We start from the raw sequence: 21,948 nt of genomic DNA, 5'->3' as shown, positions 1-21,948 counted from the left end.
CTATAGCCGCACACTATAAACTGTCAAAAAGTAGTCTTTTTTATTTCTGTGCATGATAATATAATGTTATCAATTAATCAGCATTAAACTCTTTATTCGAGCAAAAATGTTTTGAGAAACGAATCAGAAAAAAGGATAAGTAATACCTATAGTATGGGAGCATTAAGTGTGTAAGTGACAACTGCTAGTATATACAGGTGAAGTATAATGTCTCTCTTCAGTAAATATCTATAAAAAAAAATCTCATCATTCAAAATCATTTCTTTAAAATAGTGGAGTTTATGTTGTTTCTTAGTTATTACAAGGACGTATATTAGATGTTAGTTATACGTCCTTGGTTATTTATTTATAACTGTTGATGTAAATGTCCTTTGGTTTTGTGAGTCTTTGTTTACTCCTTGGTTTTGATTGTTATTGTCTTTAAAACGTTATGACAATATTTGAAAAAGTTTTTATGCCAAAAAAATAATCTCGATATTCGATCCCGGTCGAGATCCCGGTATCTTCGTGCCTCCAAACTGCCGACCTTATCCTCACAGCTATCGCTTCAACTGCTTTATATACGTTAAATTACAACGGTACGTTAGAAAAGTGCCTCGAGCATACGATACCTTAGAAACTACACTGCTTTAATCTAGAACTTCAAATTGTAGGATAAATTGTGATCTTTTCATGTTTATTTAATAATGTATATATTTATGATATAACGTTATAGAAAAGAAACTCACAAAAGTAGTTTTCTGACTCCGTAAATGATTCTCGCCTTTGGCAACATAAAATATTCAGAACTGTTTGATTTTATTGTTCAAGTACATTTCTTGTAAACATACCAATTTATTTTTGGTATAGTTTGATTTTCTTACGGATGCATGCATGTTTAATAGTTGTAAGTTTTTTAAGTTGAACTGATCGTGAAAATTCTTGCAGTTTCATGTACCGTCGTGAGAAGATTATACGGAACCCCGCATATTTCTGTTTAGATAAATTGACAAGAGAAGATTGACGTAATGGACGTGTAATTTTTCAGAGAGACAAAAATCATTCAAAATGTAGAATTAACAAAAAGAACGAAGATAACCGATATACCATAGGAAACAGCATTCAATATACTAGTCTACATGGTACTAAAATAGAACATTACACCTACATATAATGAGAACATTTCACTAAGTCGAACAACGTAATTTAATGTGTGAGGTGTTACAATCGGTCATCGAAATTGGAATTTGGACCTTGTTGACCACTTGACCACTTGACCATACGTTCATCTATAATTCTAAGACCCATATACATAATGTCACTTAGTGCAACACGTCAGCTCTTGGAGGAGAGTAGACAGATTGTAGAAGAAAATGGGGAGAACCAAAGCGTACCCCTACTTTTAAAAACCTTTATAAAGCGTCACTGATGAGTCTTATGTAGACGAAACGCGCGTCTGGCGTACTAAATTATCCTGGTACCTTTTTTAAACAATTATAAACCTAGTATCAAGCATTGATAAAAGATTACAGTCGGTCGAAAAAGGCATTGACGAATTTGGAGAAATAAAAAATATTATAACATCTCTGACAAGTAGAGTTATTACAAACGAAAAAGGCTTACAAACATGTCAAGGCAAAATAACCGAACTTGAAAACAACATACAAGGAGTAGAGAATTTATTCGATATTATAAAATCTCAATGTGATAAAAACAAGAGCCTCAATGACAAGAATTCCAGTGAAATTGACAAAACCAAATCAAGCATAAATAAGGTTTCCAAAGACATTTCTGAAATAAAATCACAAGGTAGAACTTCCACTGAATGTAACTGCCAAGATGAACTAGAGAATCTCAAGGAAAGAGTGTTGGACTTATCTTGTCGGTCTATGAAGAAACATTTCATCTTTACTGGTCTTTATGGGGTAAGAGATGAAAACACCGAAGAACTTCTCCGAGGTTTCCTCCATAATGAAATTGGTATTGATTAGAATGATTATTACTTACAGATGGTGGTACTGATCCATATGCATTTGCCAGATCTAACCATACTACTGCCAAATTCTTCTTTCCTGTCTTTGCCTCATGTATGAGTTGGCTAAGAACACTTGTATGTAACAAAATTGAATTTGGTAATGTCCATCCTTTTTGGACGAAGTCAGCGTGGTATGAGACCAATCGTCGCACGATTTTATATCAAGCCGATTTGCAGTATGTGCTAGAAAATGCTTACAGGTTACACAATACTAGATATGTTATCAAACAGCAGTTTCCGAAAGAAATAGAAGACAGAAGGAAAAAAATGTATCCAATCATGAAGGAAGCAAAGTACAATAGAAGAAATGTGAAACTTGTTCGCGACCGACTCTATATCGACAATGAACTGTATGAGATACATGATGACATCGACATATTTGATCGCCAAGGACACCCAGAAGAACGTAACGATGCCACAACTGGAAACGAACATTCGGCGCCAAACTCACAACGAGATCGCAGATCCACAAAACGGCCTCGCACGAGCTCAACCCCTTCAAGATGGTAGGAGCGCCAAGGAGTGCACCACCTAAACAATGAATCTGGAGTTAAATGTAGAGAAATTGACAATATAAATATAAGTGCCAATGATGTTCATATTGAAAACAGTAATCTAATAAATGATTTGTCTGATTGTAATATATTTAGTGGGCAACAATATAATGTTATAAACTTATGTACTAATGATTATAAAACAATAGATATAATATAGTGTTATTAACTGGCTGTTTCTGTATTGGCACTGGTATAGATTCAAGGTTTGCTGTATTGGCCTCGAGACCCGTAGGGTCGAGGGCCAACACAGCTGACCGAGAATATATACCAGTGCCAATACAGAAACAGCCAGTTCATAACACTTTTATTAAATGATTATAACAGAATTAAAAACCGGAAGTGAACGTCCCGTATTAGCCCATGGGCCAATACAGCTTTTTTCCCGCTTTTTTCTGTATTGGTCCTGTTTTTCCGTTTCAAAACTTTAAGACGTTACAAAACATTGCACATCATTTAACCTGTTTATTTTATGACTTTAATTTAAAAAATATTATACAAATGTTTTTATGCATAACGATACTTCCAAAGTTAAGTAATGGCGTAAGAAAATTGAAAACCGGAAGTGAACGTCCTGTATAAGCCCTAGGGCTAATACGGCTTTTTTCCCGCTTTTTTCTGTATTGGCCCTGTTTTTTTCCCGTATTGGCCCTGTTCGAATAGCAATTTTAAATCTTGATTTATATCGACAGTGGAACGTTTTTAGTATTGCACATGCTGATTTATCCGATTTAGGGCTTATTTGCTCATATCATTTAATAACACCTAGTAATATACCTGTAGGGGGTAATACATGTACTGATGAAATATATGATCAGATTAATATGATATTTGATGTAAATGTTGAGATTGAAAATGCAAATATTTTAGATGATGAGAATCCAAATGCTTTAAGTAGTGAATCTTTAGATTAGTCTCAGGCAAAAGCTACAAATATTCAAAACATAAATCTCATTTACATTAATTGTTGTGGATTAAAACATAAGTTACAATACCCAGAATTCGAAACTTTATTACAAAAACATGAAATTTTATGCTTTGTTGAGTCCAAAACTGACGATATGGATGAAGTGTATACCGGGATATAAGATAAAAGCAAAAAATAGACGTAAGATATCTAGAGTGAAATCCGGTGGTATTGTACTTGGAAAATATTTCTGACTGTATTCAAGTAATTGAGACATATAGTAAATTTGTTCTATGGTGTAAGATTTCAAGATTATTCAAAGATGGGGCTGTTATTCTCGGTGTTGTGTACATACCACCAGAATATACTGCTTATTCGTCACCTGATGCTATTGGTGAAATTGAAAGCGAGTACCTAGAACGCTCATCCAAATATGACAACATATTTATGGTTGGGGATTTTAACGCCCGCACGGCCAGTGAGAAAGGTTATATCTTTATTGACGAAAATGATAAAAATGATGAGTTAGAATGTGTATCTGTTAATGATGTATGTGACCTTAACCTTTTTAATATACATATAGATCGTAATAGTATGGACAAAGGAAAAAACCGTTACGGTAATCAATTACTTGAGTTATGTAAATGCAACAGTTTATTAACTTTATTTATTATGAATGGAAGACTAGCTACAGATAGAGCTGGAAAATTTACCTGTAGAAATGCAATTGTAGTAGACTACTGTTTATGTTATGTTAATCTTATTAAAATCGGGCAGAATCAATTTGCGCCAATTAAGGTATTAATTGCGCCACTCTCTTTTATTTTGATGGTATTAATTGCGCCAATAAATGAAATGAAATTGCGCCACATTTACCTGTTAATTTGTTTTACCTACATCATACCTATACATGTTTTACCTATATCAATACAAGACAAGACAAGACAGATACTTTATGAAAGTCTCACCAATTGATACATATGAAATATACAGCTTTTTAAAACACAAGATAACAACAAGAGCCACTCTATAAAGAGTTTTTATAAGAGACGATAAAACATTTTATCTTAAAATTATAATACAAATACAAGTCAACTATCACGAGTATAAAATACGTTTTCGTTTTTTTCACAGCAGATTTTGGCAGTATGCAATACCACATTTTCATTTTTAAAAAGAAATATAATTATTTCATTATCAGTCTCCAGAAATTAGAACGTCAAGTTTTGAGATCTGCGAGCATAAACAAAGCAACCAATATGTTTTCAGAGCGACTTTCAAAAATAATAAATTCAGAGATCTTCAAAATTGAAGAAGAAAATTTATAAAAAAAAAGATTTAAAATGTGTGCCTTAGTCTATGTATAAAGAGAGAAGAAAACTGCGTCCGGCTAAACCTAGGAATCAAGCAGAATTTCAGAATATTGGAAGAAATTGGTGTTGTTACAAACAAAGATGATGACTTTGTATTGTGTAACGATCCACAAAGCGGGATAATTTCATCAGGATGCGAGACTATTTTCTGTCTACAATGTCAGAGGAATTTTTTGCTGATGGTACCTAGTCAATCATTTAGTTGTTATATAAAAATAAATAAAATTGGGCAATTAGAGGATTATTTTATTGGCGCAAATGATACCTATAGTTTTGAAAATTAGGTGGCGCAAAAGAAGTATTGGCGCAATTAAGTTGTGGCGCAAATGAGTTACTTTTTGGCGCAAAAAGATATCGCCCTTAAAATCATTATTAGTTTGGAAGTTTTAGAATTTTCGCATTTGTATACAGATGTACATTGTCCATTGTTTATATGTTTGAATTGTAATCAATCTATAAAAGAAAGCATTGAACAGAATAAAAGTACTAGCTAATCAAATAAAAAAGTTAATAAAAGGGATCACGAAAAGAAACCTGAATTTAGAGATAATTTAAATTTTGAAAAACTAGACAGTTTATTACATGATTTAGTAAATGTAAATTTGGAAAGTATTAATGATGACATGATAAACTCTTTTGTGGATGAGATTGGATTAATCCAAATAGAATCCGCAAGTGAAACTTTAGGAACAAGATCAGACAAGCCGAAAAAACGAGAATACAAAAACAAGGGAGATAAACCTTGGTTTAACATTGAGTGTAAATTTGAGAGACAGAATTATAGGAAACTTAAGCGCAAGCTTAAGGCGAGGCCTTCGCCTTGTTATCTAATAAAGTCAAAGAATCTGAGAAAAAATATGAAAAGTTCATGGACAAGACTATTAAAAAATATAAAAAAGATATGGCTCGAAAATTAACAAATCTTAGATCTCAAAACACCAAAGAGTATTGGAAAATTTTGAACCAACGCGAACATTCAAAACAAGAGATTATCAATTTTGAGGATTTACTCAACTTTTTCAAAGACTCAGGTTACTCAGATCCAATTGACTTACCAACTAATGTTACAAATTTGATGAGCGAACTGAATGATAATTTGAATAGTCCAATTATGAAAGAAGAAATATTAAAATGTATTAAGAATTTAAAAAATAACAAACCTTGTGGTGATGATATGATTTTTAAAGAATATATTAAGACTTCTGGTGATTTTTTTATTGATGTTTATGCTGCATTGTTTAACCTGATTTTTAAAACTGGAATAGTACCAGTATCTTGGGTGATTGGAACGATCAAGCCATTTTATAAAAACAAAGGCAATAAATTTTATCCTAAAAACTATAGACCCATTACTATTGTAAGTTATATGGGTAAATTATTTGCAGTTTTTTAAGTAATAGACTTGCAAAGTTCTCTGATGAAGTTTTACTACTTAATGAAAATCGGTGTGGTTTTCGAAATGGTTACTCAACTTGTGATTGTATCTTTACATAACCCTCTTTGTTTGAAATTTTGAAATTAAAAAAGAAAAAATATTCTGTGCTTTTGTCGATTTTGAGAAAGCATTTGACACAGTGACTAGAGATGCTTTATGGTATAAGATGCTAGTAAATAAGATTAATGGTTATATGTATAAAATTATTCATAACATGTATGCTGATATAAAATCATGCCTGTCATACAATAGTGAAAAATCTGATTATTTTCCAAGTAACATTGGTCTACGTCAAGGGAAGAACTTATCCCCTTTTCTTTTTTTCGTTTTTTTTTAATGATTTGGAAGATTTCTTTTGTAAAGGGAATTTGATAGGCTTAAAAACTATATCAGATGCCCTAGAAGACGAACTAGATATATATGTTAAACTGTTTGCAATTCTTTACGCAGACGATACTGTATTAATGGCTGAATCAGCCACAGAACTTAATTTGTTATTAGAACAATTCGAATCATACTGTAATGTTTGGAAAATGAAAGTCAATGTAGACTAAAATCATGATTGTTTGCAGTGGTAGACAACCTGCTGATCTTAAATTTAATTTTGGTAATTCTGATTTAGAAATTGTAAATGATTTTAATTATCTTGGGATTTATTTTTCAAAAAATGGCTCATTTAAAGCAAACAAGAAGCATCTCGCAGAAAAGTCGACGAGAGCCATGTATGAAGTTATCAAAAAGGGGAGAAAGCATGGCTTATCCATAAGCTGTCAATTAGATTTATTTGATAAATTGGTTAAACTTGTTTTACTTTACGGCTGTGAAATTTGGGGATTTGGAAATAATGATATACTAAAAAGGGTTCATTTGAAATTTTTAAGAATTGTGTTATGTATGGAGAATTAGGACGTTATCCTTTTAGTTTAGATATCAAGGTTCGCATGATTTCATACTGGGCGAAACTGATTTTTAGCAAACCAAGTAAATTATCAGCAATTGCATACAAATTAATGTTTAGTTTATATCATAGAAATAATGTTAAACTTTTTTGGATGCAATGTATAGAATTTAACCTTAATGAAACTGGTTTATCTTATGTATGGTTATCTCAAACTTGTATAAATGGAATTTGGTTAAAGACTGTTGTAAAAACATCTCTCCAAGATCAATTTAAACAAACATGGTACTCAATTATTCAAACGAACTCAAAAACATTAAATTATCGCCTTTTTAAGGAACTTCGGATTCGAAAAGTATTTAGACATTTTGGAACCCCGTTATATTTATACTTTGTGTCAACTTAGATTCATTAATCACAGATTGCCTATAGAAAGTGGAAGATGGAAAAAAATTCAGAGAGATAAAAGAATATGCGAACTATGTGACTTAAAAGATCTTGGAGATGAATTCCACTATGTAATGAAGTGTAAATTTATGGCTATAGAAATATATAAAGTATATCGCTAAAAAGTATATTGATTATCCAAATATAATTAAATTTAAGGAAATTATGAATATGAAAAAACAATCATATTTAAAAAAGCTATGTACATTTATAAGGCATATTAATTCCAGACTTGGGGTAATTGTAATCGTTAATCAACTGTAATTGATTACCATTTTCAAAGTAATCATTGTAATCATTAATCAGCCAAAAATCTGATTACATGTAATTTAATTTAATCAATTACTTTTCAAAATGCCCTGTAATCCTGATTACTTTATGATTACATTCTGATTACAATGAAAAAAATCTTGAACTGTGGTCAATAAATGAACCTTTGTGTTCTTCTTATTGATTGAATGAATATTCAACAAGTTAGGATAGTTGGGTTTACTTTTTAAAGCATGTTTATGATTGATTTGTATACTTCAGCCAGAAATAAACTGTTACAGCATTTAAAAGTCATCATTAGCTTAAGAAGAGACATGTCATAAAATTTTATGTCTCTTGAAAAAGATATTGTACATATATATTCACAATTTAAAGATGCACATATGTATTTGATTAAAAACTATTTTATTTAAGTAGTTTTATACTTTTCTTTAATCCTGGGGCCTGGTTTTCGAAAGTATCATAAGATATGTCATAAGATATATCTTAGAACATATGTTATGATCATCTTATGACTATCATATGATATGTCATAGGATGTAAATCAAAGCTGTCTTAAGGGTGTCTTCCCGATTGTCCCACTTTTTGAAATTACAGGTAAAAAGGTAGTAAAATTTTGTGGGACAATCGGGAAGAGTTGTGTGGGACAATTGGGAAGTTTATTTGTGGGACAATCGGGAATTTTTTGATTGTGATTAATCTGTTTTTATAAACTGCACTAGGAAATTACAGGTAACTAATCATTTTTTTTGTAAAATATGAAAAAAAAACCAAGAAAATAAATTGATATTTACGTAATTTTATTTCTTCATTAAAGAATGATAGTGGGTTTCAATCAAACATTTTAAAACACAATGACAAAATAAGCACAGATATATTGTAGAAGGTACAACAATAAAGCACATATAAAAGATCATAATACATAAGTACAATAATATAGCAAACACAATACATAAGAATACCATCAAAGTATAATCATGCATAGCACTAACATCATACAACTACAACAAATTTAACAACTAGGAGGCAGTGTCAGCAAACTGAAGTACAATAATTTCACCAATCTGACGTTGATCTTTACGTTGCTGTAGGCGTTGGTTGTGTTGGGTGTATTCCTTCTCTTTGTTGGTCGTACTCCCCCGGTGTTGTACTGGATAAGAGTAATCTCGTTAAATTCCTGCTCTTTTTTTTAACGTTTAGATGTTTTGGTGTGGCATTCGGATCATCTTTTTCAAGCTGCTGTGCCATCCTTCTAAGTGGTTTGTTGGCATTGGTCCTCCTGTTTGGTAATAGTTCTATAGCTGTCTGTTTGCTTAAACCCAGTATGTTGTAACGTAGTCTGTAAACGGTGTTGGTCAATGTTTAGTAGAGATGATGATAGATGGGATATAAGGTACTCTCGCTGACGATAAAGAATGGACTTCAGATAAGGGAAAGTTGGTAGCTGTTCAACCACCCGTTGAGTATCATCATTCCATTCTGGTGTATGAAACTTGGCTATTTCCTGTTAATGAATTGCTGGTACAGGAGTAGTCTCTATCTTTTCCCTATGTATTGAAATACTTTGGTTACCTCTAGTTTGGCTGGGTTTGGTGGATGATTGCAACTTAATTAATATACTCTCTTTTTTTATTAAATGTATGCATTATTTTAATATTTATTTAGAATTTATATTTCATAAACATTTTAGTTATATATTATAAATAAGAAATATTATCTTATTTAATGAAAAGAACAGAAATATGATATTTTTATCATTAAAAAGTGCACTAATTTCATAATTTAAAAAAATAATCATATTTTATAAATAATTAAAATTGATATAATCCAAAACTTAGGACAGGTAATAATTAATTCTTGTTATTTTAACAAAACAAACATCAAGTCAACATTGCACATCACTAAATAATGTGGGACAATCAAAACTTTTCATGTGGGACAATCAGAACTTTTCATGTGGGACAATCAGAACTCAAAAATTTTAAAAAGTGGGACAATCGGGAATAAACCGTAGGACAATATATATATGATACAAGATTAATCAGACATGAGAAAATTTATCTAATTAGCACAAACTAAATTAAAAGTTGGACAACTCATTTTCTATTTAAGTGTACTTATCAAAATATTGTTGTATTAAGGGAAAAGTTTCTTCCAAGCTATTACACAGTGAACCCTAATTATAAAAAAAATGGAAGGTCTTCTTTCAATATGTAATGTACAACTGTATAAACGTCTTTCTGTATTTATCAAAAACATTGCAAATATGTTCTGAAAATGTAAAAAAAAAAACCATGTTGTATGTTATTGTTATATCTTTATACTATGTCATTGATACCACATAATTACTTCGTCATGTTTATATAATGCTATTATGTATGACCTCATGTTACACATGTATCTGTGTCTGAGTGTTCAAATAAAATCTTGGAAATCTTGGACAAATATCTTGCTTAAAAAAAGTAAATTTTAGTATGTACTTGGACTGGACATGTCAAATGCATAGATTTTTAGTATTGTATTTTGTTAACAATTTGTTTAAATAATTCTATTAAAATTTTACATAGTTTTTATCTGGTAACTTTATTTCATCCATATTTTAACTTTCATACACTGCACCTTGAAATACATACCAAGTCTGGAAGAGGTCAGAAGACAAACAGCAAACTCTTTATAAAGTCATATACAATTGAAGTCAAAATAATTCAGAGATAAATAATGATAAAGTGTAATGGGTGACACAATGTTCATGTATGAATGTAGTGAACTTTTGAGGTTTATTAAATAGATGAAGTTTGATGAGATTGTCATTTTATAATATACAAAAAAAAATCCTTTGGAAAAAGTGCTGTAGTTATATATTAAACGTTAATTCATTCACATCATTCAAAATGTTTTTTTTTATTCATTGTTATCCGATGTAATCATGATTACTTTGTTAATGTATTCAGAAATTTAATCAGACACTTTCAGAAATGATGTAATCGTTAATTTAATTTAATCGTACAAATGACAAAGTAATTGTAAGTTAATCAATTACATTGAAAGTAATCGGACCCATCTCTCATTAATTCAGGTGTGTGTTCTCCTGCCTAAAATCAACTTATATTTGTAATTAGTGTACATATTATGTTTTATAACTGTGTTATTTATTACATGTAACTTCTGTATACCATTGTATTGACGAAGGTTTGTCAGAACAAGATACCATTGAGACGGGAACCATCAATGTGGGTCCCGCTGTCAATAACGTGGGGTAAATAAGTTGTATGGATAATCTGATATGAAGCATTATTTGAAGTTATTACATAGTCTCATGTGTGATTTTATTCTAAGATTTTAAGTTAAAACTGATAAATATTCTCAACTTACTTTCATAGTATAATAGTGATATGACTGCATGATGTGAACTCATTGTTGACTACTCTAAGGTGACTTATTGATATATGGATTGATGTTTGAACAATATGTTTAAAGGTGCTGCCCAATTGATATTTGTCACATATTTTTAGAATTATGCCTTCAATATATCATGACCCACCAAGTCTTAAGTATGAAATATTAACGGTTCTCGAAAGGTAGAGCGGACACAATTTGTTAAGAACAACGAACGGATGGACAGACCGACGGACTGACCTTTGACCTAGGATGCATACATTATGACACATTCTCTGGTGTTGGTTAATATATATGTTAAGTTGAAAATGTTTTTCAGGTATAAAGTATGAAATAATAACAGCTGTCCTCTCAAAATATAGTGTGGATCAAATTTGTAAGCGATGGACAGACTAACAGACAGACAGACCTTTGACCGAGGAAGTTGTACATACATCATAACAAACCCTCTGGTGTTGGTTAAAATGGATGTCAAGTATAATATTTGAAATCATAACGGTTCTCAAGATATAGAGCGGACACGATCTTCACCACAGGACACGGGGCTGTCAACTGAAACCAAAGTTTTTTTTACCTTGACCTTTGACCCAGGAAGTTGTACATACATCATGACACGCCCTCTGGTGGTGGTTAAAATGGAGGTCAAGTATAAACTTTGAAATCATAACGGTTATCTAGATATGGAGCGGACACGATCTTCACCACAGGACACGGGGTTGTCAACTAAAACCAAAGTTTTTGACCTTGTCCTTTGACCTAGGAAGTTGTACATACATCATGACACGCCCTCTGTCGGTAGTTAATACACATGTAAAGTATAAAGTGTGAAATCATAATGGTTCTCTAGATATGGAGCAGACACAAAGTAAAAGTGTTACGGACGGACGGACAGACTGGTCACTATAGGGCGACCCGCCTGAAGGCGGGGCCCTAATAAAGATATATATATACAAGTAAAATAATCAACATACCCTTTTGAATTGCAACCGAAATTAATAATCCTCTGCACAGCTATTCTCTAAGGTTAAGATAAGTAGATCGGGTATAAATTACTGCTGGTAACTACAGACGCTTTTCTTTTGTGGTTGCCCTAAAAGATGTCTTCAATCGTCTGAACCAAAAAGCCGGTTCAGACGATTGAAGACATCTTTTAGGACTAATTACTAATTAGGACTAATCACTAATTAGCGACAACAAGAATTTTAGCGACAAGAAGCGTCAGCAAGCGACAACAAGAATTATTTTAGCGACAAGAAGCGACAAGAAACTATTTATCGACAAGAAAACATATTTTTTTTTAATTAAAAATTAATTATTGCAATAAACATTAAAACAAAACCAACCTTCTACTTATGGTATTTAACATTGTGGTACAATTTCAGAACAATCAAAATACTAATACACAATTTTTTGTCCTGAAACTAGATAAATGCTGTTTTTGGCCCCTTTGGGCCCCTATTTCCTAAACTTTTGGGACCATACCCCCCAAAATACAACTTATCTTAACTTTTTCAACTTTTAAACTAACAAAAGATTACTATTTAATGAATTTGCAAATCTTGAACCCAAAAACAGGATCAAGTAAAAAATTTCTCACTATATTTATACAACTCCTATTTAATGGTTAACAGTTGAAAATTATTTATGAAGGCTTTGTTTAATCAATTTTTATTTGTATAATTAACCATTTCTGAACAAAGAGAAATAACTCAATCACATTATAAATAGCACTTTTGAATATTAAAAAGGGAGATAACTGAACAAGGAGAATAGCTAAAATCTTCATATAGTCACACACAACATATCTTAATTTGAAAAACAAATGGCCATAGGGTTTTCATGTTATTGAACAGATAATGTTTGGCAGCTGCCAGCTTGTCTGTCCAGCCTGCCAACCCACCCACTATACATTCCCAAATCAATAACCATTATTTTCTTCGAAAATTACCTTAAAAATGAGAACAATTCTTCAAACCATTACATAACCATAACAGCAGATGTACTACTTTAACTTACATGTAAACATTTGTAAAATCTATCTGTAAATCTTGGTAAAAAACTATCACAGAACTTAAATCTTATGTACCCACTGTCATAGTCGTAAAGGGTTTTATTCAGTCTATTTATAAGAAAAATACAGAAAACAAGAATGTGTCCATAGTACACGAATGCCCCACTCGCAGTATCATTTTCTATGTTTAGTGGACTGTGAAATTGGGGTAACCCCTCTAATTTGGCGTTTAAATTAGAAAAATCAGATCATAGGGATCATGTTTACTAAGTTTCAAGTTGATTGGACCTCAACTTAATAAAAAACTACCTTGACCAAAAACTTTAACCTGAAATTTGAACTATCATTTTCTATGTTCAGTGAACCATAAAATTGAGGTCTAAACTCCAAAAACTTTAACCTGAATTTTACAGTTGAACAGACGGACAGAGGGACGGACGGACAAACCAATGCACAGACCAGAAAACATAATGCCCCTCTACTATCCTAAATGGGGCATAAAAACAGGTACAAAATTTTAACAAAACTTCCTTCTAGATACTATCTTTTGATCATAAACAAGCCCCAACTATGTATTGGCTTCCGAAGCTACACAAAACCCCTTACAAATATAGATTTATTTCATCTTCAAGCCATTGTTCAACTACTAAATTGTCTATTCTTCTTACCAGCACACTTGGTACAATTAAAAACCTTATAATAAATTGTTCAAATAAGGCCTTCGAAAATAGTGGAATAAATTAGTTTTGGAGTGTCAAGAACTCGTTGGAAGTACTTGATAAATTGCATGCTTATATTGGTGATTTTGAATCTGTTCAAAGTTTTGATTTTTCTACCCTGTATACCACATTGCTTCACATTCTCATTAAGAAAAAAATCACACACCTAATTAAATGGGCATTCAAAAATTCAGAATGTGAATATATATGTTCAAACTCTTTTAGGTCATTTTTTAGTAGCAATAAACAAAAAAACTATGTTAATTGGACATGCTTTGATACTATATATGCCCTTGGATTTTTACTAGATAACATTTTTGTTCGCTTTGGGGATTCCGTATATCGTCAGATTATCGGAATTCCAATGGGGACTAACTGTGTACCACTTATTGCGGACCTCTTTTTGTATTGTTATGAGTTACAATTTATGACAAAAATAAGCAAAGACCCATCAAAACAACATCTGATAAACAAATTTAATAATACTTTTAGATATTTGGATGATATTTTGGCTCTCAATAATGACGACTTCAGTATGTATATTAATGAAATTTATCCTGCTGAACTTACTTTAAATAAAGCTAATACTAACAATGACCACTGCCCTTTCCTCGATCTTGATATCTATATCACTAACGGAAAGCTGTATACTAAAATTTATGATAAAAGGGATGATTTTTCATTTCCTATCGTTAATTATCCGTTTTTAGATGGTGACGTTCCCTTGTCACCATCTTACGGTGTTTATATATCTCAACTTGTACATGTACGATTCGCTCGTGTATGTAACAATGTTTTAGATTTTAACGATAGAAACTTATGTATTACTGAAAAATTATTACACCAGGGTTTTCGATATCACAAACTAGTCAAAACATTTATTAAATTTTATCATCGGTATAAAGACATCATTCGTAAATATAGCTCAACATGCAGACTTCTTATACGTTCAGGTATTTCACATCCAATTTTTTATGGAAATATTCTTTATAAAGCACAAAGGTGTCAGTATTCACCTCAGAAACTTTCAAAACCTTTGAATAGACTTATTAAGAAGGGATATAATTACGATACTGTTGTCAAGTCATTAAAGATTGCATATTTTGGCGTTAATATCGAGTCACTGATAAGGTCTTTGCGTCTGAACTAAACACATTTATTCTAAAAACAGTTGTTGGCATGACACGGGTTATGTTCTTCTCATATATGTTATGATGGTATGATACTAAACCCCTAACGGGAAGGATTGTGCCTGATGTTCATATGATGAAATCATAATCTTTCAGTCAGTTTAATTGAAGTCTGGAGCTGGCATGTCAGTTAACTGCTAGTAGTCTGTTGGTATTTATGTATTATTGTCATTTTGTTTATTTTTTTTGGTTATATCTTCTGACATCAAACTCGGACTTCTCTTGAACTGAATTTTAATGTGCGTATCGTTATGCGTTTACTTTTCTACATTGGTTAGAGGTATAGGGGGAGGGTTGAGATCTCACAAACATGTTTAACCCCGCCGCATTTTTGCGCCTGTTTCAAGTCAGGAGCCTCTGGCCTTTGTTAGTCTTGTATTATTTTAATTTTAGTTTCTTGTGTACAATTAGTATGGCGTTCATTATCACTGAACTAGTATATATTTGTTAGTTTAAACATATTTATTTATAGTGGATTGGGAAACAAGTTTTGCAACTTATATTAATCCCTTTCCACTTTGCGGGTGCGAGTGCTGCCTTGTAGCGGCATTAGCCTACTCTTTTTCGAAATCTACAAGGGTGTCTTTAACGTGCAAGAGATGTGGCTCTGTCTTAACACGGGCCAGCCATTTATCGTCCGACGGACTATAATCGTTTCCTTAAGACCATACTCGCAAATGGTGTCAAGGGAGAGCCGAAAATTGAGTTCCTGAAATTTTCATCCCAAACGGGAATCGAACCAGGAACCTTTGTGTTAGTAGTCCGATGCACTAACCACTACACCACGGCTCTCTATTTGTTTAGGGGCCAGCTGAAGGAGGCCTCCGGATGCGGGAATTTCTCGCTACATTGAAGACCTGTTAGTGACCTTCTGCTGTTGTTTTTTTATTTGGTCGGGTTGTTGTCTCTTTGACACATTCCCCATTTCCATTCTCAATTTTATTCTGTACAAGTTTGGTACAAATCAAGGATAGTTTAAGAAATTCATTAAAATTTTAAAAACTTTAATCACTTTTTAAACATATGTGCCTTTTTCTATGAGGAAAACTAAAGAAGTTGATTGCACAAAATTAGTATTTTTTTCATTATTTTTTATGAGAAAAAAAATTAACAAGTCTAGAAGAATGAGAGAAAATTCCTCAAAAATTCATAGTGGCAGGTGCATAAATTCATTACATATGCAATCTTCCTGAACAATTTCAGGAATTTGGATCAAAACCTGTCAGAGGAATTAATTACACATACAGGGAACCAAATTTTTAAGACTGATTCATTGGACTAAATGAGCTTAAAATGTATATTTTAATATTTAGAAATACATTTGTACTTTACTATATATTCTATTTATAAATTAGTACTGTAGTAAAATAACTTGTAAAATGAAAAGTAATATGTCAAATTACAAGCACAAAAAGTGTTCCCCAGATAGAAGGTGGATGTTTTATATTTTGTATTATCTAATAAGACATATAAAAGTCCTTTCAATTAATTTGCAAAATAAAAAAAATCTGGAAAAATATTTTTTCATTAATTTGACTTCTGTGACTCTACAGAAATGGTGGTAATTGAATGTCTTTTGTTTGACATGAAAACCGAATTCAATACATTTCTATTATCAAGTAATCTGAGACAAACCAATCAAAAACTCTAAATATACTATGCAATATTTTAAGAATCAAGATTTTCTATACTTATAAATCAAGCATGAAAAAAATCATTTTAAAAACTAAAAGGTATTTCATAAAAACTTTGGATCACTAAAATACAACAGAAAAACTTTCATCTACATTAGTCACAATCGTATAGAAAAAATACAACAGATATTCAGCAGATGTTATACGATGCCAAAGCCTTGTGTATGTTCTATTGCCAGTATCAACTTGTCTTTCAGGGATTGTTTATCTTCATAGGTCGGGAGATCTAGAATATTAAAACAGGTATGAGCCACTGGAAGATATCTTTCTCCACCTTGAGTTGGCTGTATTATCACTTTTATTGTTTCCATTCCTAAAATAGGGATTCTGTCACTTCCTGTCAAAAATACTGAAACAAAACATCATAAAATATTATATTTTTATAAATATTATATACTGTGGATTCATTTATTTTCGTGGGTTCCAATTTACATGGTTTGAGGAAAAATTGCATATTCGTGGATGTTTAATTTCGTGGTTTTGGAAAAGTCTGCATACAATCCCTTAAAAAATATAAATAGTAATTCATTGAATATTTAAATTAAGGTAATCCTGTACTTACGAAATCCTTCAAAATTGGTATCCAACGGATATTAATGAATCCACAGTATTATATGAAATTACAGTAATAAATTTTGATTATTGATTCAGTTTGATTTGCTGAGAAAGAAAAGGTCCCCAAAATTGTTTTCAAAGTATAGCAAATCCGAAATACGATTTTTAAATGAAATCCAATATTTTTCATCAAAAGAACTTTTTGGGGGTTTTATCTAGGAAGGTTGAAGGAAATTTTTTTATGGATACGTATTTTTTATAATTCATATTTATGGTATACAAATATCATTTCTTGTTTATTCAAAACAACGAGAATAACTTTTTTTCATTTTGAGACCCTTTTAATAATGGATATCCAGTAGATAGTTGTCTCATTGGCAATCATACCACATCTCTTTTTATGGGCCCACAAAAAAGTTGCCAGGGCCATATAGTTTTACCCTTGTCCATCATTACATCATTGCACCATTGCGTCATTCTATCATCCTGCAACAAACCATTATATGGACTTTTCTCTAAACGCTTTCAGATATTGGGCTGACTTTTGGTATGTGAGTTACAGATCAAATTTATGTTTGGTTTTGTTCTGCTAATTTTTGGTAAAATTACAGCTTTGGACTTCGATAAATTGTTGAAAATCACAGTTTAATATACCGACTTTTGTTTTCTAAACACTTACAAATATAAGGCCGATTTTGGTATGTGAGTTAATCATGATGAGTTACAGATCTAGTTCTGCTTTGCTAATGTTTGCCAAAATAAGATAAATTGTTGAAAATGACAGTAATACAGACTTTTTTCTATACACCTTCAGAGTTTACACTTATTTTTGATATGTGAGACTACTATGATTAGTTACAAATCAAGTTCTGGCCTACATGTATGCCTTTTAATGATTCTATACATCAAACATAGTTGTTCTTATACTAAGAAGTGGGAAATAAAAAGAGATATTATTTTTAGAAGTCACTTAACCATTAAAATGAGACCAAGTACAACAGACAGATACCTGGCCTCACGGTCATAAAACTTTCGAGCATAATTTTTGTACTCATAATCGAGAATCAACCAATCAAAATGCTGGATTTCATGTTTCGAGCATGATTTTTGTGCTCCAAGCACTGAGAAAAGTTTTATGACTTCAACTCCAGACAGAACCATCAGAGCATAGAACATCATAGAACAAGATATCATCTAATCCAAAGACAATAAAGATTGATTAATAACATTTAATTTTGACCACACACTGCATTATCCATTGTTTTGTTTCTTACCCGTTACAATTTTTTTTTGATTATTTGGTAATGGAAGACTAAAATATCTAATGGATAGAACTTACATAAAAACTTTTTCTTCTGTTCTATTGAAAGATCATGGAAGACATCCCAGAAAATTTTGATTGTTGGATGATATCTATGGTACTCGCCTTTATATTCTGTATTCTGAAAAAAATCAAATAACAATGATTTGAATTAAAAATATCTGAAAGTCGAATTTGTAAAATTTCCACAGAGTCCCGATAAGAAAATGTGTACCTGTGCTGCTGAAAGCTAAAGGAATGTTATGTGGACTTTTAAAAAAAAAGAAAAAACACAAAAATACTGAACTCCGAGGGAAATTCAAAACAAAATGTCCCTGATCACATGGCAACATCAAATGATAAAACACATAAAACGAATGGACAATAACTGTCATATTCCTGACTTGGTACAGGCATTTCCAAATGTAAAAAATGATTGATTGAACCTGATTTTAAAGCACTAAACATCTCACTTGTATGACAGTCACATCAAATTCCTTTTTTTTTACAATGATGAATCCATATCTTCCAAAATTATAACTTTTTTAGGCTTTCATAAAACATCACTAGGTTCTGAAAATAGGTGAAAATTTGATGATCAATTTTATTTAAAATAGTTCTTCTTTGATAAACTAAGCTTCAATTAAGATTAGGATATGTTGTTTTTCATCAGGTTTTATTGTACTGACTGTTAACGCTGTTTGAAAGAAGCTATTGACCAAGAGAGGGTTCCTTTAAGTGACTTGACTGATAGTGTTGCTCTGCAACTATTGCACCCCATTCAAAATTTTGACCAAATTGCAATTTGTTTTATTAAACCAAATTGTTCAACTGGTCAGAATTTTGAACAAATTGTTCAGTCAAAAAGTGAACATGCAAGGTGATAAAACAAAACATACTTACAGTAGAGTGCCTCCCCGTGCTTCAGGTTTATGCTCTTATAATATACTAGAGAATGGAGTGTGTGTCCGAGCGAGAACTGCTCTAGTTCATAACTTTAGGAATATTTATCAAAAAGTAGTATTTCAATATTCAGTCCCATTCTACTATATAGTCAGCCATCAGTCCTACCCTGACATACCCTATCTTTTTCAGGTAATTAATACTGATAGCGTTTGACATTTTTAGATTTATCAATTTTACATAACTTAAATCATTGTATGCTGGTTCATATTCTGGACGCCAGTCTTTGCTCCTTTATTATATAATTCACTAACAAAAACAATTATGAAGCTTAGAAATGGAAAAATATTAAACTTGTTCAAAGGGTATCTACACATATCAATCTTCAAAATCGGTTATCTAAAAATACTACCATTGCTAACATTTTTAATAATAAAAATTTGTAAGGGTTCCGCGGAACCCAGTGTCTCGCCTATTTTTGCTGTAAATCGCAGGCTCAACAACAATGAGGAAAAAAATCAATAAAAATATTCCTCTTGCTACTATTTTATGATTGTAAGAAAATGTAAGTCCATTTAAAAGTAAATTACAGAAAAAACGGAGTAATCTTTTTACAAACTTTACTTCTGGATACAATCTTATGATCATAAATAAGCTTCTGTCCAAGTTTTGTACAAACCCAGGATAGTTTAAGGAAGTTATTAAAATTTTAAAAACTTTAACCACAGAGTGAATGTAATGGTTCCCAGGAGAAAAATTAAGTCCATTTAAAAGTAAAATATGGAAAAAATGGATTTATTTATTTACAAAATTTACTTCTGGATACTATCTAATGATCATAAACAAGCTTCTGTCCAAGTTTGGTACAAACCCAGGATAGTTTAAGAAAGTTATTAAAATTCTAAAAACTTTAACCACAGGGTGAATGTAATGTTTCCCTGCAGAAAAATCTAAGTCTATTTTTAAGTAAAATATGGAAAAAATAAAATTTTATTTTTACAAAATTTACTTCTGGATATTATCTTATGATCATAAACAAGCTTCTGTCCAAGTTTGGTACAAACCCAGGATAGTTGGAGAACGTTATTAAAATTCTAAAAACTTTAACCACAGAGTGAATGTTTTGTTTCCCCGCAGAAAAAACTAAGTCCATTTATAGTAAAATACGGAAAAAATTGAATTTTATTTTTACAAAATTTACTTCTGGATATTATCTTATGATCATAAACAAGCTTCTGTCAAAGTTTGGTAGAAATCCAGTATAGTTTAAGAAAGTTATTAAAATTTCAAAAACTTTAACCACAGAGTGAATATTTGTTGACGCCGCCGACGACGCCGACGGAATGTAGGATCGCTTAGTCTCGCTTTTTCGACTAAAGTCGAAGGCTCGACAAAAATCGTGGTAACCCTTCTATCGATAAGTGTCATGACAAAAAATGACTTACATGTCCCCGTCTTTCCACCAACAATACGGTAAGGTCCACGTTTAATGGTCGCACATTTTCTTTGATTTTTGAAACTGATATAACTTGAAAAACGAACAGTATTATTTATTTACTCACATGAAACAAACCGGGATGTGGTATTCAGTACGTAGGTGAAACTGGACGATATTTATCTAAACACACTCAAGAACATCTGTATCGTTTTAAAGACCCAATAAAATCAAAAGTATCATTTATCAACACCTTAAGAAGCACAACCATCCTTTTAAATATTTAGCAGATCAACCTTTAGAAGTAATTAATAAGCAGCCTGGTGAATCTCATTCAAAGTTTGCACGATCACGGAAAATAATTGAATTAAATTGGATTAAAAAATTACAGACAGTCTACCCTCTCGGTCTTAATGATAATATCATGGGAAAAGGTAATATATCTAGAACCTATTCCGTTAACATTTTGGATATAGTTTCTAAAACTGTTCGTATAAACCGTTCTCACGATCGCAGATCAAATCGCAATCAAAGAAAATTTCCGGACCAATCATACCAATATTTTGGACCTAATTTCTATTTAAAAATACAACGGCAGACATTATCTGTTAACAAAACTCTGTTTATTTATACATTACCGGTGAATAAGTTTAATAAAATTTTGGAGGAATGCAACACATTTTCATATAGCAGTCCTAAGTATGAAATTGTTCAAATTATTATGGCACTATTTCCCAAAATTGATCGCCCTCTGAAGATCATAAAAACATTTATCTAAAATAAAGTATGTCAATAAGGGTTTTGATTTTGTAAATATTGCCGCTTTATTTAACAACCATTCTGTAAC

At 31.5% G+C, this 21,948-nt stretch overlaps 1 protein-coding gene across 7 annotated transcripts in view; it reads right to left on the bottom strand.

Moving 5' to 3' along the window:
* Positions 1–16,497: 16,497 nt before the first annotated feature.
* LOC134724971 (probable E3 ubiquitin-protein ligase HERC4) overlaps positions 16,498–21,948 on the bottom strand; it is a 303,456-nt gene continuing 298,005 nt past the window's right edge. For all 7 annotated transcript variants that reach the window (XM_063588396.1, XM_063588395.1, XM_063588394.1 and 4 more), the window contains 2 exons: positions 18,803–18,905; positions 16,498–17,257 (listed from right to left, as the gene is read on the bottom strand). In XM_063588396.1, the coding sequence (XP_063444466.1) occupies positions 17,049–17,257; positions 18,803–18,905 (312 nt within the window). In that variant the 3' untranslated portion in view covers positions 16,498–17,048. The remainder of the gene's footprint in view (positions 17,258–18,802; positions 18,906–21,948) is intronic.

This window comes from Mytilus trossulus, chromosome 7 (genome assembly GCF_036588685.1).
Source record: "Mytilus trossulus isolate FHL-02 chromosome 7, PNRI_Mtr1.1.1.hap1, whole genome shotgun sequence".
Taxonomy (NCBI): Eukaryota; Metazoa; Mollusca; class Bivalvia; order Mytilida; family Mytilidae; genus Mytilus; species Mytilus trossulus.
Note: the sequence above shows the minus strand (reverse complement) of the source record. Positions and strands in the feature narration are given on the sequence as shown.